The 25,890-nt window shown below is 35.3% G+C and overlaps 1 protein-coding gene across 1 annotated transcript in view; it reads left to right on the forward strand.

The window, feature by feature from the left end:
* The first annotated feature begins 1,368 nt into the window (after positions 1 to 1,368).
* LOC129546827 (phospholipid scramblase 2-like) overlaps positions 1,369 to 25,890 on the forward strand; it is a 37,163-nt gene continuing 12,641 nt past the window's right edge. Inside the window, exons 1-4 of the mRNA XM_088844957.1 lie at positions 1,369 to 1,461; positions 2,881 to 2,923; positions 9,448 to 9,668; positions 24,094 to 24,255. Of these exons, the coding sequence (XP_088701083.1) occupies positions 1,369 to 1,461; positions 2,881 to 2,923; positions 9,448 to 9,668; positions 24,094 to 24,255 (519 nt within the window). The remainder of the gene's footprint in view (positions 1,462 to 2,880; positions 2,924 to 9,447; positions 9,669 to 24,093; positions 24,256 to 25,890) is intronic.

A 25,890-nucleotide genomic window follows, 5' to 3' on the forward strand; every position in this document is an offset into this window, starting at 1 on the left:
TGTAAAATGGACTAGCCATTCTGGAAAATATCCTATAGACACCTCCAATTTTAAACATATAGCTACTATGTGACCCAATTAAACTAAAAAAAAAGAAAAAGAAAGAACAAACGAAGGAAAATAGTTCTTCAATTAGCAATATCCTCTTTTCTTAGGATCCTTTCTTCACTTCTCTTGACCTCAACTTCATTTCATAGCCTGATTCTTTATTTTTTTTTTAATTTATTTTATTGGAGGCAAATTACCTTACATTAATATATTGGTTGGTTTTGCCACACATTGACATGAATCCGCCCCGGGTGTACATGTGCTCTCCCTCCCGAACCCCCCTCCCACCTCCCTCCTCCCCATATCCTCCCTCCATGTCATTCCCGTGCACCAGCCCCAGGCATCCTGTATCATGCGTCGAACCTGGACTGGTCACTTATGATAATATACATGCTACAATGCCGTTCTCCCCAATCATTTAGACTGCAGCCTATTTTTTAAAATTCACTTTTGTTTTCAGTAATAAATATTTTTCCAAAATACCTTTCTCTCATGACTGATAGTCATGTCTTGCATTAATGTTGTGATGTCTTGTTTTTTTTTAATGTATCAATACCAGAAAGTAAAACATGTATTTGCCCCAAAACAAAGTAAGTAAATTCTTCAATACTTTTAATGTGTTTATCATCACTATTAGAATCATCTTTTTAAACTTTGAGCTGGAAGCATGGTTTGTAAATTTATTTCATAAATTTAATCCTGATGTAAACTGAAGAAAATACAGAGAATAGAGAGAATTTAATAAGTGCGAATTAGAAAATTTTGACTCCATATACATTTGTTCTGTTTGTTAGAATCATGGCAGTAGAGATAGCACTCCAAACCTCATTTTTAAATATTTTATCTGGTCTTTATGCAGGATGAAATGTTTTCATGTTCACCATAACATATCCCTCAACAGTGGAGGGGAAATGTTTATCCAGTCATTGTCAAATGATTCTGAGCCTAAAGATTTAATGCTATTTAAATAGATCAAGGCCACATAGGAATGTGTATAACAATTTACAATTTATTACTCTTGTATTAACTGGGGACTTCTTGTAGTCCTGAGGTTAGGTTCCTTTTTTTTTTTTTTTTTGGAAAGAGAGACTCTGTAAATAAAACCATAAATATTTCAATTGAGAACACTTTAAAAATAAAATATGGATGATGTTCACCATTTAATTTAATGCTTACCATTAAATTAAGAAAAACTAAACCTGAATTGAGGTTGATTCCTATCTCTAACCATGTTAATATTTCTGTAATGTTAGATTTTGAAGACAAAAGGAGACATCTCTCCAATCTGTCACAGTCTTGAGTATTTATATAATCTAGATTATGGCTTTTTGTAATATACAACCCAGGACACACTGGATGCAAACACCAGGATCAACAGCCAACTGTCCACCTGGACTGGAATATTTGACTCAGGTATGATAATGTGTTTCTTAATTTAGTTGATGGAAAATAATATGAAGTTAGATAGTTTCAAAAATATTATTTGTTACTGGAAAATATTTTTACTATAGATTAAAATACTACACTTGTAACTTCAAAAATTTTACATTTGTTTAATTTTAGTTTCTGATTGAGGTAGTAAACATAATTTATATACAGTCTTTTTCTTTGGAGAAAGAAATGGCAATCCACTCCAGTATTCTTGCCTGGAAAATCCCATGGACAGAGGGTCCCGACAGGCTACAGTCCATGGGGTTGCAAATAGTTGGACATGACTGAGTGACTGAGCACATCCCTTGGCATCCATGGGGGATTGGTTTCAGGACCAGCCTGGCAGATACAAAATCACAGGGTTCTCAAGTCCCAAAGCCCACTCTCTGGATATGTGGTTTGGTGTCCACAGATACAACCAACTGTGGATCGTAAACAGGGCATGGTCAGAGGTTAGCTGAACCTGCAGATGTAGAACCAAGAACTGTATGCTGACTATTTAGTTACTCAAAAGAATCTGCTTATAAGCAGACCCTAATAGTTCAGACAATGTCTTTTAAGGCCCATCTATGGTAAAACATTGTTTTTTATAAATTTATTATCTGGGAAACTTATTTACAAATAAATACCTACTTTTAAAACAGGAACCTGGATTTTGGGAATGTAAGTAAAAATGACTTAAGGACTCTTCAGTTCATCTAATGCTTAGATAGTAGAAGACCGGTTTACAAATGTAAAATATTAACACTAATATTAGAAAAATATCTATTCTCCACCAAATTTAATGACACAGAATTACTATCTTTGTGACATAAATTCTGATTTAATTTCCTATAGTGCTGTCTCTGAAGAATAAACTTTGGCATTTCACATTACTAATTACTGGCTATATCTTATTTTTTAACTCTTTAAAAGTGAAACAGTATGCATGTTCCTTCTTAAAAAGGTTATTTACATTTTCAGTGCTTAATTGTAAATTTGTTGCAAACACTAATATAAATCTAATGTCATTATTTAATATGGGCAAAAACTACAATAAACTTTCCACTTTAAATTACAATACAGATATTTCTCTCTGAATTTCAAAAATATATTTAATAAAATTATTTAAGAATTTTTGTGAATAAGAATGTTGAGACATTAACAATAGAGCAAAGAGAATACATTTGATAGATTATCTGATAATATTTTGTCATTTCCTTTTTCTATGGTAAAAAAATATTAAAACTTCATACTTAGACTCTTATATGATATTTGATAGAAAATAATGAGAACTGTTGATAGTGAATCAATTACTTTAAATATCCTAAATGTAAGTATTAATGTATATAAGTATTGTTATGTGCTTTAAATTTAGTTTGATTACTCCATTCCACATATATTTATTTTCTACTGTAATAGATAAATCACTTATTCGTGTGTCAACGTTTTGATCTTCTGGAAGGTATGTACCAAATGCACTGATATATTAATTCTTAAATATGTAATTTGTTTTGCTGTAGATCTACCAATCCCTATAAATTAAAGTGCTTCTTTTGTCTGAGGAAAACTAAACCTTGAAATATACAGAGATTGTATAGAAGATCTTGAGATGATGAAAACATGAATATGATCATAGTCTTCTCATGGGAAGGGAATCAGAAAGATATTGGCTCCAGGTTATAACTGAAAATTCTAGTCTGCATTAGTCTTACTAAAAGCAGGTCTATTTCCTGAAAACATTCACCCATCCTGAATTCCTTTAAGATAGGTATTTGAGAGAAGCAATGATTTCAAATTTTTCAGGAGTTCTTAATAGAAACAGGATGCAAGTAAAGTAATGGGGAGTCCAATTTCACTCCTTAGTCTGAGAAATTAAACTGTCCTTTAGAATTCAACAGTTTACCTTTATCTCAACTTAGTACCAAAATACATTGCTAAGTATAAAAATCTGTCACAAAGTAGTGCATATTGTAGTTTGTGAGTGTGTGTGTGTATAAAATATATTTAGTCTTTGCATGTGTTTAAGATTTCTCTAGAAGAATACATGTGAAATTGGAGAAAGGAGAAGAAATAGAATAAGCCTAGAAGGAAGAATTATTTTAAAATGTTATGTTCTTTGCATTTTTAAATTTGTACCATGCCTATGTAATTTCTAATCATAAAAGGAAATGAAATTTAAAAGGAAGTCAGAAGTTTTTTTCATAAATTTTGAGTTATAGTCTATCTGTGAATGTTAAATCAAAATGAATACCTTCCAAATATGTTGGTACAATATGAAGACATAATTATGTTCATTTTTTATAAATTTATGTTCACTTTTTAATGATTAGTGGGGAAATACTGTAACTAACAGTTTCAAAGGTTAATATTAAAACAAAATGTTAAATGTATATTAGAGCAACATATATTCATTATACATATACTCACTAAAGAACATTTAAAATTAAGGAAAGCAGAAGATAAGCATCTATGCAAAACTACTGATAAAGCTGTTCTGAAGGCTTTTAAAAAATATTCCTTTGATGAGGCTTTTTGAAATCATTTTTACTCATTGTCCATGAAATAAGTATTTGTATTTACTTGATGTTTTTGTTATTTTTACCTTGAAACCCAACATTTAAAATATTTTTAAATTTTCAATGCTGTATTAGTTGCAAGTGTATAGCAAAGTGATTCACTTATACATTATATATATATATATATGTATATATATTTCAGATTCTTTTCCATTATAGGCTATTACAAGATATTGAATATAGTTCCCTGTGCTATACAGGAAGATCTTGTTTTCCTGTTTTATGTATAGTAGTATAAATGTGTTAATTCCAAACTCTTAGTTTATCTTCCCCACGTCCCTGCCCTGCTTTCGATTTAGGTAACCATAATTTCATTTTCTATGTCTTTGAATCTATTTCTGTTTTGTAAATAAGTTTATTTGTATCATTTTTTAGATTCTACATATTCAGATATCATATCAAGTGATATATTATTTGTGTTTATCTGAATAACTTCACTTAATTATGCCTATCCATGTTACAGCAAATGGCATTTTATAGCTGAGTAGTATTTCTGTTGCATATATACACCACATCATCTTCAATCACCTACTGATAAACATTTAGGTTTGCTTCCATGTTGTGGCTATTGTAAATTGTGCTGCTATGAACATCAAGCTGCATGTATCTTTTCAAATTAGAGTTTTCTCCAAATATATGTCCAGGAATGGCATTGCAGGATGATATGGTGCTAGTTTTAGTTTTTTAAGGAGTTCTTAAAGTGGCTTTACCAATTTACATTTCCACCAACAGTTTAGGAAAGTTCCCTTTTCTCCACACCCTCTCCATTTGTCATTGTAGACTTTCTGATGATGGCTACTCTGACTAGTGTAAGGTGATTCTTCATTGTGGTTTTGATTTACATCTCTCTAATAATTAGTGATGCTGAGTTCTCTACAGATATGCCCAGGAGTGGGACTGCAAGATCATACAGTAACTCTATTTTTAGCTTTGTAAGGAACCAACATAAATTTCTCCATAGTGGCTGTACCAATTTACACCCTGACCAATAATGTAAGAGGGTTCCTCTTTTCCACACCTCCTCCAGGATTTATCTTTTACAGACGTTTGAATGTTTGCCATTCTAACAGGTGTGAGATGATATCTCATTGTAGTTCTGTTTGCACTTCTCTATTAATTAGTGATATTGAACATCTTTTCATGTGCCTACTAGCCATCTGTAGGTCTTTTTCAAATAAATGATTATTTAGATCTTCTTTTTAACTGAGTTGTGTTCTTTTTGACATTATCTGTATAAGCCATTCATATATTTTGGAAATTTAATTCCTTGTCAGTGGCATCATTTGCAAATATTTTCTCCCAGTCCTTAGGTTATCTTTCCATTTTGCTTATGGTTTCCTTAGCTGTTGAAGAAGGCAGATCCAAAAAATTCTTGCTACAATTTATGTCAAAGAGGGTTTGGCCTATGTTTTCCTCTAGGAGTTTTATAGTATCCAATCTTACATTTAGGTCTTTAATCTATTTTGAGTTTATTTTTGTATATGGTGTTAGAGAATATTTTAATTTCATTCCTTTACATGAAGCTGTTCAGTTTTATCAATGTCATTTATTGAAAATACTGTCTTTTTTTCCATTGTATATTCTTACCTTCTTTGTTATAGATTAACTTATTGTGTCAGTTTATTTCTGGGCTTTCCATCCTGTTGCATTGATGTATATGTCTGTTTTTGTGCCACACTACTTTGAATACAATAGCTTTGCAGCATAGTTTGAAATCAGGGAGTTTGATTCCTCCAACTCCATTCTTCTTTCTCAAAATTGTTTTAGTTATTCGAGGTAATTTTTGTTTTCATACAAATTTTGAGATTTTTTTTTGTTCTAGTTTTGTGTGAAAAAAAATGTCATTGGTATTTGATAGGGATTGCACTGAATTTGTAGTATGGTCATTTTAATAATATTGATTCTTCCAATACAAAACCACTGTATATATTTTTGTCTGTTTGTGTCATCTTCATTCCCTTCATCAGCATCTTAATTTTCAGAGTACAGGTCTTTTGTCTCCTTAGGTAGGTATATGCCTAGGTATTTTATTCTTTCTGATGCTACAATAAATGGGATAATTTCCTTAAATTCTCTTTCTAGTCTTTTGTTAGTATATAGAAATGCAAAAGATTTCTGTAAATAAATTTTGTATCCTGCAGCTTCAACGAATTCATTGTGAGTTCTAATAATTTTCTGGTGGCTTTCTTAGAATTTTCCCTATGTTTCCCATCATGTTTCCAGAAAACAGTGATAGTTTTACTTCTTCTTTTCCAGTTTGGATTCCTTTTACGTCTTTTTCTTCTGTGATTGTTGTGGCTAGGACCTCATAAATATGTTGAACGAAAGTGATGAGAGTGCATTCTTGTCTTGTTCCTAATTTTAGAGGAAATGCTTTCACCTCTTCACCACTGAATATGGTGGTAGTTGTGGATTTGTCACATACGGCATTTATCCCTGGTGCCTCATATGGTAAAGAATCTGCCTGCAATGCAGGATACCCAGGTTAGATCTCTGGATCATGAAGATCCCTGGAGAAGGGAATAGCTACCCACTCCAGTATTCCTGCCCTGGGAATTCCATGAACAGAGGAGCCTGGCAGGCTACAGTCATAGGGTGACAAAGAGCTGGACACGACTGAGCAACTAACACTTTCACTTTCATATTCCCTCTATGCCCACTTTCTGAAGAATTTTTATAATAAATGGATATTTAATTTTATCAAAAGCATTTTCTTCCTTTATTGAGATGATTGTGTTTTATTTTTCAATTTATTAATGTGGTATATCACATTTAACAAGCTGCAGATATTGAAAAATCATTGCAAACTTGGGGTAAAACCCACATGATTATGGTGTATGATCCTCTTAATGTATTGCTGGAATCAGTTTGCTAGTATTTTGTTGATAATTTTGCATCTATATTCATCAGTGATACCTGTAACTTTTTTTGTGTGTGTGATATCTTTGTCTGGTATCAGGGTGATTGTGGCCGTTGAGAGTGATTTCAAAAGTGTTTGTTTCTCTGAGGTTTTTTGGATTAATTTCAGAATTAGTTAAATCTTCTCTAAATGTTTGGTAGAATTCACCTGTGAAGCCATCTGGTCCTGAATTTTGTTTGTTAGGAGTTTTTAAATTACTGATTCAATATTTTCTATTTCTTCTTGGTTCAGTCTGAGAGATTGTACCTTTCTCAGAATTTGTCCATTTCTCCTACAGTATCCATCTTATTGGCATATATTTGCTTATACTAGTCTTTTCTAATCCTTTGTATTTCGGTGGTTTAGGCTGTAACTTCTTATTCATTTCTGTTTTACCTATTTGGGCCTTTTTTTTGGATGAGTCGGGTTAAATGCTTACCAATTTTATCTTTTTTAAGAACAGTTTTTAGTTTCATTGATTTTTTTCTGTTGCTTTTCAATCTCTTCTATTTCTGCTTTTATATTTATGATTCCTTTCCTTATACTAACTTTGGGTTTTGTTTGTTATTCTTTCTCTAGTTGCTTTAGGCATAATGTTAGGTTTTTTATTTGAGACCTTTCTCATTTCCTTAGGTAAGATTTTAAAGTTATAAACTGGGCTCTCAGAAATACTTTTGTTGCATCCCATAGATTTGAATTGTTGTGCTTTCATTTATCTCTAGGTATTTTTAAAATTTCCTCTTTGATTTCTTCAATAATCCATTGAATGTTTAGTAGCATATCATTTAGCCTCCATGGGCTTGTCTTGCTTGCATTTTTTTTTTTTTCCTTGTAGTTGATCTCTAGCCTCATATTGTTGTGGAAAGAAAAGATGCTTCATATGATTTCAATTTTCTTAAATTTATGAAGCCTTGCCTTGTGGCCCATCTTGTGATTTACCCTGGATAATGATCCATGTGCTCTTGAAAAGAATGTGTATTCTGTTGCTTTTGAGCAGAATGCTCAGTTAAATCTGTCTGGTCTAGTGTGTCATTTAAGGCCTGTTTTTTACTGAGTTTTCTATCTGGATGATCTGTTCATTGATGTAAGTGGGATGCTAAAGTCCCCCAAATTATTATGTTGTGACTGTTCATTTCTCCTTTTATGTCTGTTAATATTTGCCTTATATATTGAGGTACTTCTATATTGGATGCATACATATTTACATTATTTTCTTCTTGAATTGATCCCTTGATTATTACGCGTCATCCTTCTTTGTCTCTTCTAACAGTGTTTATTTTAAAGTCTATTTTGTCTGATATAAGTATTGATTGCTATTTCAGTATTCCTTTGATTTCTATTTGTGTGAAATATCTTTTTCCATCCCCTCACTTTCAATCTGTATGTGTCTCTACATCTGAAGGGAGTCATTTTTAGGTAGAAAATATATGAATCCTTCTGGTTTTGTATCCATTTGCCAGCCTAGGTCTTTTGGTTGGAGCATTCAGTCCACTACACTTAAGGCAATCATTGATGAATATGTTCCTAATGACATTCTTTTAACTGTCTTGGATTTGTAGATCTTTTTCTTCATTTTCTCTTATGTTCTCTTGTGATTTGATGACTACCTTTAGTATTGTGTTTGGAGTTTCTTTTTCTTTTCTGAGTGTATATCTATTAAATATTATTGTTTTACCATTAGCATGGTGAAACCCAGCATTTTAAAGAAAGAAGTTGAAAGTTGAAAGTGAAGTCGCTCAGTCGTGTCCAACTCTTTGCGACCCCATGGACTGTAGCCTATCAGGCTCCTCAATCCATGGAATTTTCCAGGCAATAGTACTGGAGTGGGCTGCCATTTCCTTCTCCAGGGAAGCATTTTAAATAGTTACCCAATAATTCTCAAGAAGGGATAATACATATTACCTTTTGTTGTTAAAAATTTACTTTGCTTCCATTATATGTTTTCTAAGTTGTGTAGTAGTGAATATTTGGCAGAGAGAGCAATTTTTAAAATTTTAGAAATTTTTGTGTGATCATAGGAGTAAGATTATTAGGACAAAAGATAATATTTCCATTTTCTTGCAAAAAAAAGGTAAATTCATTATCTTATGTGGACAATATATGAGAGTGCTCACTGTCTCCCCTAATTTAAGTGAAATATTTTTGCTTGGTTTCTATTAGCCAGATTGAAGACTAATAAAGTCATTTTTATGACCGATAAGAAGGAAAACGGGAGGAGCAATTTTTTTAAAGTAACTCAAAACCTATAGTTACAGGTTAATTTCTCTGAACTTCAAAAATGAAATGCTATGTATGGAATTTTAGCATAAAAGGAGGAACCAGAGAACAGCTACCATCTCTTTTATTTTTATATATGGGGAAACTAAGAAAGTAGTGAAGAACATTGCTTAAAACCAAGGGGTTTCTTACTCAACATTATGCAACTTATTTGTATTTGAACATAATTTGGTATTCAGCTTATACAAATCATATCAGTATTATTCATAATCACCATTTTATTTCATTCTTTAGAATTCAGTCCTTTTGAAACTAATAAAACATATGATGTCATGAATAATCAAGGACAACGACTTTACTTTGCAGAAGAGAAAAGTAATTGTTTCATCAGACACCTCTGTGGACCTTCAAGGCCTTTTACCATGACAATTTATGATAATGTAGGATGTGATGTCATTACTCTGCATAAAGCTCTAAGATGGAGCTGTTGCTGGAGTAACTGCTGCCTACAAAAGGTCAGTAAATATTATTTCTACAATGTGATTCGAATGTATTTGAGTTCCTTCAAAAAGGCCTCAACACTGGGCAGTATGTTAAAATTAAAACATTGAGACAAAGAATAGTCTGGGATAAAATATTTCAGAGAGAGAATTATATAATATCTCCTACTTTCAGAATAAGACTCATATGTAACACTGTAAATATTTTTCCGACAATGAAAGTTAAAAGAAATTTTGATTTTTAGTTTTCTATTGTAAAATATCATTGTGACTTTTTCCAAACTTTAAACATCTTAATTTGTATTGGGGTATAGATGGTTAACAATGTTGTGGTAGTTTAAGGTAAACAGTGAAGGGACTCAGCCATTTATATACATGTATCTATTCTCTCCTAAACCTCTCTCCCATCCAGGCTGGCATATAACATTGAGCAGAATTTCATGTGCTATATAGGCCCTTGTTGGTTACCCATTTAAAATATAGCAGTGTGTAGTGTGTACATGTGGAGAAGGAAATGGCAACCCACTCCAGTATTCTTGTCTAGAGAATTTCATGGACAGAGGAGCCTGGTGGGCTGCTGTCCATAGGGTTGCACAGAGTCGGACACAACTGAAGCAATTGAGCATGCATGTATGGATTGGAGGAAGAAATGGCAACCTGCTCCAATATTCTTGCCTGGAAAATCCCTGGGACAGAGGAGCCTGGTGGGCTGCTGTCTATGGGGTCCCACAGAGTCGGACACGACTGAAGCGACTTAGCAGCAGCAGCAGCAGTGTATACATGATCTTCCCAAAATGCTAACTATCCCTTCCACCTGGCAACTGTAAGTCATTTTCTAAGTCTGTGAGTCTCTTTCTGTTTTGTAAGTTCATTTATATTATTTCTTTTTAGATTCTACATATAAGGAGTGTCAGAAGATATTTCTCCTTCTCTGTCTGACTTCACTCAATATGACACTTTCTAGGTTCGTGCATGTTGCTGCAAATGGCATTATTTCATTCTTTTTAATGACTGAGCAATATTCCTTTGCATATATGTACCACATCTTCTTTATCCATTCCCCTGTCTATGGGCATTTAGGTTGCTTCCATGTCTTTGCTATTGTAAAGAGTGCTACAATGAACACTGGGGTGCATGTATCCTTTTGGATGTTTAAACCCAGATGTATGCCCAGGAGTGGAACTGCAAGGTCCTGGGTAGCTCTCTTTAGGCACCTCTATACTATTCCCCATATTGCATTTTACTGTATTTATTAGCTACTGAGTATCTTTATATAGCGTTTAAATTTTTTGCCCTTCCTAAAATAAGCCAATTCATCTTACTGAATTATAAGCATTCTTTAGATAGTCTGAATACAAGCCTTTTCTCAGATGTGTGTATTGCCAATATTGTGCCCAGGATTATGGCTTGACTTTTCATCACCCTTGGGAAAAAGGAGGGTTTCAATTTTGATGAAATCTAATTTATCATGTATATTCTTTTATGGTCCATGCCTTTCAGAACTTACCTAAAAAAATTTTTGCTATCACAAAATAGCAAAGACTGTCTTATATTTCTTCCAGAAATTATATATTTAGGTCTAATTCTATTTGAAGTTGACTTTTTGTACCTGTGAGGGAAGAGCTGAGATTCTTTTTTTTTTTTAATCTCCAGTTGTTTGAACACCGAAATCAGATTGATTATATTCTTTGCAGCCAAAGATGGAGAGGCTCTTATGATGGAGAAGTCAGCAAAAACAAGACCGGGAGCTGACTGTGGTTCAGATCAAATTCAGACTTAAATTGAAGAAAGTAGGGAAAACCACTAGACCATTCAGATATGACCTAAATCAAATCCCTTATGATTATACAGTGGAAGTGAGAAATAGATTTAAGGGACTAGATCTGATAGACAGAGTGCCTGATGAACCATGGACGCAGGTTCGTGACATTGTACAGGAGACAGAGATCAAGACCATTCCCATGGAAAAGAATGCAAAAAAGCAAAGTGGCTCTCTGGGGAGACCTTACAAATAGCTGTGAAAAGAAGAGAAGTGAAAAGCAAAGGAGAAAAGGAAAGATATAAGCATTGGAATGCAGAGTTCCAAAGAATAGCAAGGAGAGATAAGAAAGCCTTCCTCAGCATTCAGTGCAAAGAAATAGAGGAAAACAACAGAATGGGAAAGACGAGAGATCTCTTCAAGAAAATTAGAGATACCAAGGGAACATTTCATCGAAAGATGGGCTCGACAAAGGACAGAAATGGTATGGACCTAACAGAAGCTGAAGATATTATAAAGAGATGGCAAGAATACACAGAAGAATTGTACAAAAAAGATCTTCATGACCCAAATAACCACGATGGTGTGATCACTCACCTAGAGCCAGACATCTTGGAATGTGAAGTCAAGTGGGCCTTAGAAAGCATCACTACAAACAAAGCTAGTGGAGGTGATGGAATTCCAGTTGAGCTATTTCAAATCCTGAAAGATGACGCTGTGAAAGTGCTGCACTCAATATGCCAGCAAATTTGGAAAACTCAGCAGTGGCCACAGGACTGGAAAAGGTCAGTTTTCATTCCAATTCCAAAGAGAGGCAATTCCAAAGAATGCTCCAACTACCACACAATTGCACTCACCTCACACGCTAGTAAAGTCATGTTCAAAATTCTCCAAGCCAGGCTTCAGCAATATGTGAACCATGAACTTCAGATGTTCAAGCTGGTTTTAGAAAAGGCAGAGGAACCAGAGATCAAATCGCCAACATCTGCTGGATCATGGAAAAAGCAAGAGAGTTCCAGAAAAACATCTATTTCTGCTTTATTGACTATGCCAAAGCCTTTGACTGTGTGGATCACAATAAACTGTGGAAAATTCTGAAAGAGATGGGAATACCAGACCACCTGACCTGCCTCTTGAGAAACCTGTATGCAGCTCAGGAAGCAGCAGTTAGAACTGGACCTGGAACAACAGACTGCTTCCAAATAGGAAAAGGAGTACATCAAGGCTGTATATTGTCACCCTGCTTATTTAACTTATATGCAGAGTACATCATGAGGAACGCTGGGCTGGAAGAAGCACAAGCCGGAATCAGGATTGCTGGGAGAAATATCAATAACCTCAGATATGCAGATGCCACCACCCTGATGGCAGAAAGTGAAGAGGAACTCAAAATCCTCTTGATGAAAGTGAAAGAGGAGAGTGAAAAAGTTGCCTTAAAGCTCAACATTCAGAAAACTAAGATCATGGCATCTGGTCCCATCACTTCATGGGAAATAGATGGGGAAACAGTGTCAGATTTTATTTTTTTGGGCTCCAAAATCACTGCAGATGCCAACTGCAGCAATAAAATTAAAAGACACTTACTCCTTGGAAAGAAAGTTATGACCAACCTAGATTGCATATTAAAGAGCAGAGATATTACTTTGCCAATAAAGGTCCGTCTAGTCAAGGCTATGGTTTTTCCTGTGGTCATGTATGGATGTGAGAGTTGGACTGTGAAGAAAGCTGAGCGTCGAAGAATTGATGCTTTTGAACTGTGGTGTTGGAGAATACTCTTGCGAATCCCTTGGACTGCAAGGAGATCCAACCAGTCCATTCTAAAGGAGATCAGTCCTGGGTGTTCATTGGAAGGACTGATGCTAAAGCTGAAACTCCAATACTTTGGCCACCTCATGGGATGTGTTGACTCACTGGAAAAGATTCTGATGCTGGGAGGCACTGGGGACAGGAGGAGAAGGGGAAGACAGAGAATGAGATGGCTGGCTGGCATCACCGACTCAATGGTCATGAGTTTGAGTAAACTCCGGGAGTTGGTGAAGGACAGGGAGGCCTTGCGTGCTGCGATTTATGGGGTCGCAAAGAGTCAGACACAACTGAGCGACTGAACTGAACTGAACTGTTTGAACACCGTGTTTTGAAAAAAGGCTACTCTTACTACTCTTACCACAGAATTGTCCTTTTTTTTTATTATTAATTTATTTTTTATTGGAGGCAAATTATTTTACAATATTATATTGGTTGGTTTTGCCATACATTGATATGAATTTGCCCCGGGTTTACATAAGTTCCCCCTCCTGAACCCCCCTCCCACCTCCCTCCTCCCTTTATCCTCCCTCTGGGTCATCCCCACATGCCAGCCCCGAGCATCCTATAACATGCATTGACCCTGAACTAGTGATTCGTTTCACATATGACAACATACGTGTTTCAGTGCCATTCTCCCAAATCATCCCACCCTCACCCTCTCCCATAGAGTCCCAAAGACTGTTCTATACATCTGTGTCTCTTTTGCTGTCTCGTATACAGGGTTATCATTTGCATCTTTCTAAATTCCATATATATGTGTTAGTATACTGTATTGGTGTTTTTCTTTCTGGCTTACTTCACTCTGTATAATAGGCTCCAGTTTCATCCACCTCATTAGAACTGATTCTAATGTATTCTTTTTAATGGCTGAATAATACTCCATTGTGTATATGTACCAAAGCTTTCTTATCCATTCGTCTGGAGATGGACATCTAGGTTGCTTCCATGTCCTGGCTATTATAAACAGTGCTGCAATGAACATTGGAGTACACGTGTTTCTTTCAATTCTGGTTTCCTCGGTGTGTATGCCCAGGAGTGCGATTGCTGGATCATATGGCAGTTCTATTTCCAATTTTTTGAGGAATCTCCATGCTGTTCTCCATAGTGGCTGTACTAGTTTGCATTCCCACCAACAGTGTAAGAGGGTTCCTTTCTCTCCACATACTCTCCAGCATTTATTGCATGTAGACTTTTGGATAGCAGCCATTCTGACTGGTGTGAAATGGTATCTCATTGTGGTTTTGATTTGCATCTCTCTGATTGTGAGGGATGTTGAGCATTTTTTCATGTGTTTGTTAGCCATCTTTATGTCTTCTTTGGAGAAATGTCTGTTTAGTTCTTTGGCCCATTTTTTGATTGGGTCATTTATTTTTCTGGAATTGAGCTGCAGGAGCTGCTTGTATATTTTGGAGATTAATCCTTTATCAGTTGCTTCATTTGCTATTATTTTCTCCCATTCTGAAGGCTGTCTTTTCACCTTACTTATAGTTTCCGTTGCTGTGCAGAAGCTTTTGATTTTAATTAGGTCCCATTTGTTTATTTTTGCTTTTATTTCCAATATTCTGGGAGGTGGGTCATGGAGGATCCTGCTGTGATTTATGTCGGAGAGTGTTTTGCCTACGTTCTCCTCTAGGAGTTTTATAGTTTCTGGTCTTACATTTAGCTCTCTAATCCATTTTGAGTTTATTTTGGTGTATGGTGTTAGGAAGTGTTCTAGTTTCATTCTTTTACAAGTGGCTGACCAGTTTTCCCAGCACCACTTGTTAAAGAGACTGTCTTTTCTCCATTTTATATTCTTGCCTCCTTTGTCAAAGATGAGGTGTCCATAGATGCATGGATTTATCTCTGGGCTTTCTATTTTGTTCCATTGATCTATATTTCTGTCTTTATGCCAGTACCATACTGTCTTGATGACTGTGGCTTTGTAGTAGAGCCTGAAGTCCGGCAGGTTAATTCCCCCAGTTCCATTTTTCTTCCTCAAGATTGCTTTGGCTATTCGAGGTTTTTTGTATTTCCATACAAATTGTGAGATTATTTGTTCTAGTTCTGTGAAAAATATCTTTGGTAGCTTGATAGGGATTGCATTTAATGTATAAATTATTTTGGGTAGTATACTCATTTTTACAATATTTATTCTTCCAATCCATGAACATGGTATATTTCTCCATCTATTAGTGTCCTCTTTGATTGCTTTCAGTAGTGTTTTATAGTTTTCTATGTACAAGTCTTTTGTTTCCTTAGGTAGATATATTCCTAAGTATTTAATTCTTTTCGTTGCAACAGTGAATGGAATAGTTTCCTTAATTTCTCTTTCTATTTTCTCATTATTAGTGTATAGGAATGCAAGGGATTTCTGTGTGTTGATTTTATATCCTGCAACATTACTGTAATCATTGATTAGCTCTAGTAGTTTTCTGGTAGAGTCTCTAGGGTTTTCTGTGTAGAGGATCATGTCATCAGCGAACAGTGAATGTTTTACTTCTTCTTTTCCAATTTGTATTCCTTTTATGTCTTTTTCTGCTCTGATTGCTGTAGCCAAAACTTCCAGAACTATGTTGAATAGTAGTGGTGAGAGTGGGCACCCTTGTCTTGTTCCTGACTTTAGGGGAAATGCTTTCAGTTTTTCACCATTGAGGATAATGTTTGCTGTGGGTTTGTCATATATAGCTTTTATTATGTTGAGGTATGTCCCTTCTATTCCCACTTTCTGGAGGGTTTTTATCATAAATGGATGTTGAATTTTGTTGAAGGCTTTCTCTGCATCTATTGAGATAATCATATGATTTTTATTTTTCAGTTTGTTAATGTGGTGTATTACGTTGACTGATTTGTGGATATTGAAGAATCCTTGCATTCCTGGGATAAAGCCCACTTGGTCATGATGTATGATCTTCTTAATATGCTGTTGGATTCTGATTGCTAGAATTTTGTTAAGGATTTTTGCATCTATGTTCATCAGTGATATTGGCCTGTAGTTTTCTTTTCTGGTGGGGTCTTTACCAGGTTTTGGGATTAGGGTGATGGTGGCCTCATAGAATGAGTTTGGAAGTTTCCCTTCCTCAGCAATTTTCTGGAAGAGTTTGAGTAGAATAGGTGTTAGCTCTTCTCTAAATCTTTGGTAGAATTCAGTTGTGAAGCTGTCTGGACCTGGGCTTTTGTTTGCTGGGAGATTTTTGATTACAGTTTCAATTTCCGTGCTTGTGATGGGTCTATTCAGATTTTCTATTTCTTCCTGGTTCAGTTTTGGAAAGTTGTATTTTTCTAGGAATTTGTCCATTTCTTCCAGGTTATTCATTTTATTGCCATATAATTCCTGATAGTATTCTCTAATAATCCTTTGTATTTCTGTGTTGTCAGTTGTGATCTCTCCATTTTCATTTCTAATTTTATTGATTTGGTTCTTCTCCCTTTGTTTCTTGATAAGTCTGGCTAGTGGTTTGTCAATTTTATTTACCTTCTCAAAGAACCAGCTTTTGGCTTTGTTGATTTTTGCTATAGTCTCTTTTGTTTCTTTTGCATTTATCTCTGCCCTAATTTTTACGATTTCTTTCCTTCTACTGACCCTGGGGTTCTTCATTTCTTCCTTTTCTAGTTGCTTTAGATGTAGAGTTAGGTTATTTAGTTGACTTTTTTCTTGTTTCTTGAGGTGTGCCTGTATTGCTATGAACTTCCCCCTTAGCACTGCTTTTACAGTGTCCCAGAGGTTTTGGGTTGTTGTGTTTTCATTTTCATTCATTTCTATGCATATTTTGATTTCTCTTTTGATTTCTTCTATGATTTGTTCGTTGTTCAGCAGCGTGTTGTTCAGCCTCCATATGTTGGCATGTTTAATAGTTTTTCTCCCATAATTGAGATCTAATTTTACTGCATTGTGGTCAGAAAAGATGCATGGAATGATTTCAACTTTTTTGAATTTACCAAGGCTAGATTTATGGCCCAGGATGTGATCTATCCTGGAAAAGGTTCCATGTGCACTTGAGAAAAAGGTGAAATTCATTGTTTTGGGGTGAAATGTCCTATAGATATCTATTAGGTCTAACTGGTCTATTGTATCATTTAAAGATTGTGTTTCCTTGTTAATTTTCTGTTTAGTTGATCTATCCATAGATGTAAGTGGGGTATTAAAATCTCCCACTATTATTGCATTATTGTTAATTTCCCCTTTCATACTTGTTAGTAATTGTCTTACATATTGTGGTGCTCCTATGTTGGGTGCATAAATATTTATAATTGTTATATCTTCATCTTGGATTGATCCTTTGATCATTATGTAGTTTCCTTCTTTGTCTCTTTTCACAGCCTTTGTTTTAAAGTCTATTTTATCTGATATGAGTATTGCTACTCCTGCTTTCTTTTGGTCTCTATTTGCATGGAATATCTTTTTCCAGCCCTTCACTTTCAGTCTGTATGTGTCCCTCGTTTTGAGGTGGGTCTCTTGCAGACAACATATATGGGGGTCTTGTTTTTGTATCCATTCAGCCAGCCTTTGTCTTTTGGTTGGGGCATTTAACCCATTTACGTTTAAGGTAATTATTGATAAGTACGATCCCGTAGCCATTTTCTTTATTGCTTTGGGTTCGAGTTTATACACCCTTTCTGTGTTTCCTGTCTAGAAAAGATCCTTTAGCATTTGTTGGAGAGCTGGTTTGGTAATGCTGAATTCTCTCAGCTTTTGCTTGTCTGTAAAGCTTTTGATTTCTCCTTCATATTTGAATGAGATCCTTGCTGGGTACAGTAGTCTGGGCTGTAGTTTATTTTCTTTCATCACTTTAAGTATGTCTTGCCATTCCCTCCTGGCCTGAAGAGTTTCTGTTGAAAGATCAGCTGTTATCCTTATGGGAATCCCCTTGTGTGTTATTTGCTGTTTTTCCTTGCTGCTTTTAATATTTGTTCTTTGTGTTTGATCTTTGTTAATTTGATTAATATGTGTCTAGGAGTATTTCGCCTTGGGTTTATCCTGTTGGGGACTCTCTGGGTTTCTTGGACTTGGGTGATTATTTCTTTCCCTATTTTAGGGAAGTTTTCAACTATTATCTCCTCAAGTATTCTTTCATGGTCTTTCTTTTTGTCTTCTTCTTCTGAGATTCCTATGATTCGAATGTTGGAGCATTTAACATTGTCCCAGAGGTCAATATATGTGTTTACCTATTTCTGGAATCTGCTGTCTTCCACTGTTCCACTGATTTGTTGTTGTTTAGTCACTAAGTTGTGTTTAATTCTTTGTGACCCCATGAACTGCAGCATTCCAGGCTTCTTTGTCCTTCACTATCTCCCAGGGTTTACACTGATCTATACATATAGCTATATATAGATATGTACCCTTATGTCAATATTACATTGTACTGACTACCTAGCCTTAAAGTCTTAATACTAGCCAGTATGAGCATTCTAATTTTGGTTTGCTGTTTTAAAATTGTTTGATTCTGTTAAGTACTTTGCATTTTCATTTAAGCTTCAAAAGAATATTTTATATTACTTGAAAATTCATGCCAAGATAGTGATTTGGATGGCACTGAACCTATTTGCTAATTTTGGAAATAGTGGTTTCTTTTATTTGGCTCCCCAGGTGAGCTCAATGGTAAAGGATGAAGGAGGCATAGGAAGCACGGGTTCAATCCCTGGGTCAGGAAGATACCCTGGAGTAGGAAATTGCAACCCACTCCAATATTCTTGCTTGGAAAATTCCATGAACAGGGGAGCCTGGAGGGTTACAGTCCATGGGGTCGCAAAGAGTTGGACAAAATTGAGCCACTGAGCATGATTTCTTTTACTTATTTATTTTTATTTTTGGTTGTGCTGGATCTTAGTTCCTGTGTGTGGGCTTTCTCTAGTTGTGTAGAGCAAGGACTACTCTTTAGTTGTGGTGCATGGGCATCTCATTGCAGTGGCTTCTCTTGTTGCATAGCACAGGCTCTAGACTCATGGGTTTCAGTAGTTGCAGCATGCAGGCTCAGTAGTTGTGGCACATGGGCTTAGTTGCTCCACAGCATGTGGAGTCTTCATGGACAAGAGATTGAACCAGTCTCCCCTACTTTGGCAGGCAAATTCTTATCCACCATGCCAAAAGGGAAGTTCAGGAAGTGATTTTTTACTAATAGAATATCTTTGCTTGATGACTATGGTACATTTCTCCTAGATTTAGGTCTTCTTTAATAACTCCTGGCAGTTATTTTCAGTGTGTAGTTTATAAATATCCTATTAGGACTAAATGAAAGTATTTCATGTTTTTAGATACAATTAAGTGAAAGTGAAAGTCTCAGTCGTGTCCAACTCTTTGCAAGCCCATGGACAATAAAGTCCATGGACTTCTCCAGGACAGAATACTGGAGTGGGTAAGGTCTCCCACACTGCAGGCAGATTCTTTACCAGCTGAGCTACAAGGAAGATACAATTAGAAATATATTCAAATTAAATATTTTATATGTGTTGCTCATATATAGAAAAACAATTGAGCCTTGATTGTTGATCCCTTACCCTTTGACAGTCAAAAATCACTTATGAATTCTATCAGGAATTTATATATTCCTTAAGGTTTTCTCCAACTACATAATAAGAAAATAAAGTTTTACTTCTGCTTTCCTTATCTGTATGCTTTTTACTTATATGTGTATATGTATAAATGTCACATTTATTTATTGTCAGCTTTCTAGTTAAGAATATTATTATAATATTGAAATTAAGTAAGAAAGGATAGTCTTGCCTTTTGTACTGATTTTTAAGATCTAATCTTTAAGTATGACATTCTTCTGTAGATTTTTTTTACATATAAAAAACTTTGTTTCATATACTTTCTTAAGTTGAGGAAGCTTTCATTTATTTCTAGTCTTCTGAGTTTATATCATAAATAAATTTTGTATTTTGTTAAATATTTTTCCAAATCTGCTCATTTGAATACATAAATTTTCTCTTTTAATCTGTGACTATGTAAACTGCATCAAATGATCTTTTTAAATGTTAAATCAACTTTACATTTTTGAGGTAAATTCCACTTGTACACATTTGTTATTCTTTTCATATATTTCTGTATTCACTTTGCTAATAGTTTGTGTTAATGTATATGATATATATATCTGTATTATTCCTTTAAGTTTTTGTGTGGCTTCGGAATCAGGATAATGTTGGTTTCATAAAGAAAGTTGGAAATATTCCTTTACTTTTCTGAAAGAGCTTGTTTAGGATTTGTATTATTATCTTATTTAAATATTTTATTATGTTCTTTCAGTTCAGTTCAGTTGCTCAGTTGTGTCTGACTCTTTGAGACCCCATGAACCACAGCATGCCAGGCCTCCCTATCCATCACCAACTCCCAGAGTCCACCCAAACTCAGTCCATTGAGTCGGTGATGCCATCCAACTATCTCACCCTCTGTCGTCCCCTTCTCCTCCTGCCCTCAATCCCTCCCAGCATCAGGGTCTTTTCAAATGAGTCAGCTCTTCCCATCAGGTGGCCGAAATATTGGAGTTTCAGCTTCAACATCAGTCCTTCCAATGAACACCCAGGACTATCTCCTTTGGGATGGACTGGTTGGATCTCCTTGCAGTCCAAGGGACTCTCAAGAGTCTTCTCCAATACCACAGTTCAAAAGCATTAATTCTTCAGCAATCAGCTTTCTTCACAGTCCAACTCTCACATCCATACATGACTACTGGAAAAACCATAGCTTTGACTAGATGTACCTTTGTTGGCAAAGTAAAGTCTCTGCTCTTTAATATGCTGTCTAGGTTGGTCATGACTTTCCTTCCAAGGAGTAAGCGTCTTTGAATTTCATGACTGCAGTCACCATCTGCAGTGATTTTGGAGCCCGAAAAATAAAGTCAGCCACTGTTTCCCCATCTATTTGCCATGAAGTGATGGGACCGGATGCCATGATCTTAGTTTTCTGAATGCTGAGCTTTAAGCCGACTTTTTCACTCTCCTCTTTCACTTTCATTGAGAGGTTCTTCAGTTCCTCTTCACTTTCTGCCATAAGGGTGGTGTCTTTAGTGAAACTATTTCAGTCCATAACGGTGGCTGTGTGAAGGATTTTAGACTTATATTCAAAACTTTTCTAACATATAGAGATAATCAGGTTTTCTTTTTCTGCTTAAGTTCATTTTTGTAATTTGTTTCTTTCAAAGGATTTGTCTATAGAAGCTGTTGAATTTTAATTGGCATAAAGTTGTTAATATAGTCTTTACTTTCCTTTTAAGCTTGTAGATTATGTAGTAATAGATCCCTTTTCATTTCAAACAGCAGTGATTTGTGTTTTCTTTCTTTTTTCATGTTTAGCTTAAGGAACTTTGCTTTTGGTTTTGTTTTCTCTTTTTTGATCCATTTCCTGTTTAATTTTTTTCCTCTAATCTTTTATTATTTCTTCCACAATTTCTCCTACCTCCTTAAATAGGAACTTTTATTAACAAAGTCTTCACAACCTTGTATAGCACTTACTGGGGCCAGACCTCAAATAAGAAGCCACAAAATATCAAGAAACTCCTATTCAGTGCCATTCCCTTTTTCCTGAAGTTGAGTCATGTCCAGGCTTTATCTTCAGAATCATTTTAAGAAATTCTAATAGGAGGGTATAATTCTAGGAATTTCCCTTCTGTTTTGATTGTGTAACGTTAGGAATATGGTTTCTTGGTTCTTTTTGAGATTTACCCTCTCTTTACACCTCTTCAACCTTTACCTGAACTTCTCTTTCTTTAACCTAGATCTTCCTGTCTTCTGCAGTTTGTATTCTACTCTCAGCAATTTCTTGTTAGTGTAAAACTTTGTTATGAAAGGGAATCTTGGATGGATGACATTGTAAAAAGTTCTTATGTCTAGACATCAGCCCCAGTGAGTCCTCCCATCATCTTCTTGTACTGCCAATGGAGGCAGTAGGGGCTGTGATGTCGCATTGCATTTTCAGTTATGTTTCTCAGACTGGTCCTGTGAGTTGTTGTTTTTTTTTTTCCCCCTTATTGATTCTTGCCAAATGAAACACCTTCCATGGCAACAGTTATCCGGATATGTTGATAAAAGTGCTTCTCCCTCTGTTTATACTATTTTCTTTTTTTTAAAATTTATTTATTTTAATTGCAGACTACTTATGTTCTGAGGGGGATCTGTTTCTCTTTGTGATGAATACTGGTTAGTGGTATCTTTATTCCTTGGAAATCAGGAGTTATCTTGCTGCTGTCCATTGTTTTACTACATCTACTTGTACTTTGAGATGTGAGGCTATCATTTTTCCATCTACTTTGATAAAGAATTTCACAGTGGTTTTGTTTGGTTTAGCAATCATACTTACTGTGTCCTTTCTATGAGGATTTTGAGAAGATTCATAAACTACATCACCACTACCACCATCTTCACTTAGTGGTCTTCATTTATTTTTTGAAAGAATAATAAATACATCAGTTCAGTCACTCAGTCGTGTCCGGCTCTTTGCGACCCCATGAATCACAGCACGCCAGGCCTCCCTATCCATCACCAACTCCCTGGAGTTCACCCAAACTCATGTCCATAGAGTCGGCGATGCCATCCAGCCATTTCATTCTCTGTCGTCCCCTTCTCCTCCCACCCCCAATCCTTCCCAGCATCAGAGTCTTTTCCAGTGAGTCAACTCATCGCATGAGGTGGCCAAAGTATTGGAGTTTCAGCTTCAGCATCAGTCCTTCCAATGAACACCCAGGATTGATCTCCTTTAGAATGGACTGGTTGGATCTCCTTGCAGTCCAAGGGATTCTCAAGAGTCTTCTCCAGCACCACAGTTCAAAAGCATCAATTCTTCGGTGATCAGCTTCAAGAAGGAAGTTAAAGAGGAAAGAAGAAAGAGAGAAAGCGCGACAAAGAACGTTAGCAGAAGTATATTCAGGAAAAATAATGTCTGTCAAACTCTTAGTTCCCATGTCTGCTTTATTCTTCTTCAGAAGCAGCTGCTATTATGAGTTGAAGAATTATTCTATGAATATTTGTATAATAGATGCATACTTATGCTTTTATATATATATATATATATATATATATATCCACATATATAGGTGTGTGTCTGTTTGTGGTGTGTTTGTAACACAGTTGCTAGATATTTCTCTACAATTTTTTAACTTGAAGATTATATCGGTATGTATAGACCCTCCTCATTCTAATAAATGGTTGCATTATAAGCCATTTTATGGATGGTATGCCATAATTTATTCAACTAGTCTCTATTGATTTTAATGAACTGGATTTTAAATCACAATGAGGATAAAGAACTTCAATGAAGTCATATTTGCATTGTCATAAAGGTACAAAAGTTCTTGGCATATTGGATAATAAACAGTTTTGGTGTGATTTGTGCTTTTAAGGCATATCTAATGGGCACAAAAATTTAAAAAGTGATCTCATAAGCACCAACTATTATTATCATCCCTCTTTTGCAAGTGGAAAATTAATTTCAGAGAGGTGAGTGATCTGTCCATATTTCATGTGGTTAATGAGCAGCAGCATCAGATCTCAATTCAGGGATTTCAGCATCCAAATTCTTCTTTTTCACTTCCATGCATAAGGGCTCAGTTGCTTCAGTCGTGTCCGACTCCATGCAACCTTATGGACTGTAGCTCATCAGGCTCCTCCGTCCATGGGATTCTCCAGGCAAGAATACTGGAGTGGATTGCCATGCCTTCCTCCACGGGATCTTCCTGACCCAGGGATCAAACCTGCATCTCCTGCATTGGCAGGCGGGTTCTACCACCTAGAAAGTCCTTTCATTTCCGCATCAGCCCCCAGATATAGGGCATGCCTAAAACTCGAGAGTTCTGTTCACATATACAAAAACTTAAGTAAAAGGTGGCATATAAGTAAATACAGTATTATTTACAAATCAAACATATCTCATTTGATTAATACTATATGTTTTTTAATATTTTGTAGCTAAAAGTTGAGGCTCCTCCTGGAGAAATAATTGGATATGTTTATCAATACTATCACCCATTTTTGCCAATGTTTAAAATAAAAAATGAAAATAAGGAGAATTTAATGAACATCAGAGGGCCATGTATGGTTTCTAGCTGTCTCAAAGATCTAAATTTTAATGTGAGTAATTCATTATGTTTTAGGATATCATGCTCAAATTAGTTAATAATTTGATACTTTTCTAATGCAGATAGTTAATTAATCTGATTAAAACAAAATTAAAACATTACTATACCTATTTGCCTAATTTTTAAACTGAATTTCTAAGTCATAATTTCTTTGCTTAATTAAGCCCTACAGTTTGTGAAGCTTATAAGGCATCTTTTAATCTATATTTTAAGTGTTTAACTATAAAACAAGAAGCTTTGTATTTAATATTTGAAAATATTGAAAGAGAAAATTAACTTTATTTCAATAGGTAATGACATAATCCAGAATTAAATATAGATAATATATTAATGCTAATTTTTATAAAATTCTGAAATTGTTATGATACAATTTTGTTAATTTTTATGTGCTTATTGATAATTTTTATGTGCTTACTGATTTACTTCTCAGAAAATGGCCAACATTCAGATAATAATTTAGGAAGTAAACTACTAAATATAGTTAATAAAACAAAATAACCCACTCAGTTCAGTTCAGTTCAGTTGCTCAGTCATGTCAGACTCTGCGACCCCATGAATCACAGCACGCCAGGCCTCCCTGTCCATCACCAACTCCCGGAGTTCACTCAAACTCATGTCCATTGAGTCAGTGATGCCATCCAGCCATCTCATTCTCTGTCTTCCCTGTCTCCTCCCATCCCCAATCCCTCCTAGCATCAGAGTCTTTTCCAGTGAGTCAACTCGTCGCATAAGGTGGCCAAAGTATTGGAGTTTCAGCTTTAGCATCAGTCCTTCCAATGAACACCCAGGATTGATCTCCTCCAGAATGGACTGGTTGGATCTCCTTGCAGTCCAAGGGACTCTCAAGAGTCTTCTCCAGCACCACAGTTGTTTAAATCTGTAGATTCTTAAGAAAGAGAGAATACTGTCTTGGTATGATAAGATATTCTATTTGAAAAAAGTACTGCTTGTCAGCCTTTTATCAAGGATATTTTTGCTTGTTTTAATATCTGAAATATATAATCAGAAATTTGGACACAACCGAGTTAAAATACTACCTGAGATTTTTTCCTCCTCTAGAATTACATCAATTCAGTTTAGTGATGCTAATTCTGATTGGCACTTGCATGAACTGATTAAAGAAGGCATACTTAAAAATTAATTATAATAATAATGCTTTATTTCAAAATTTAATAAAATGAGCATACAGGACTCTTATTTTTCTATTTCAAGCTGAAAACCAGTGCAACAGGGTGTTCTGTGCTAAAACTCTGGAAGGCAAATCTACCTTGCCTCATTTTTAATAATATCAGTGTTTTATCTCACATTATGGTACAGTAAATTCTACTTTATTCTACTGTCTTAAGAACTTTCTATGAGGTATTTAATATACTTCCTATTCCTTCTAAATTTGAAACAAAGCCATTTTATAGTTGGCACTTGTAGGTAACCTCCAAGAGTAAGGAACAAGAAAGGGAGGTAATGAGAGAGTCATCTTGTGCACAAATGTGGGCAAATCTTTTAATACTTTTGGTTATGAAAAAGAGGAGACATGTAAAGGAGCAGCTGGTTATAGAGCAGGACTAGGGTGTGGCAAATGAGATGTCTATCTCAGTTAAAAATTTCAAGGGGTACCGAAAAACCTGGT

Source organism: Moschus berezovskii, chromosome 1, assembly GCF_049115385.1.
Source record: "Moschus berezovskii isolate FMDL1 chromosome 1, NW_MosBer_1.0, whole genome shotgun sequence".
Taxonomy (NCBI): Eukaryota; Metazoa; Chordata; class Mammalia; order Artiodactyla; family Moschidae; genus Moschus; species Moschus berezovskii.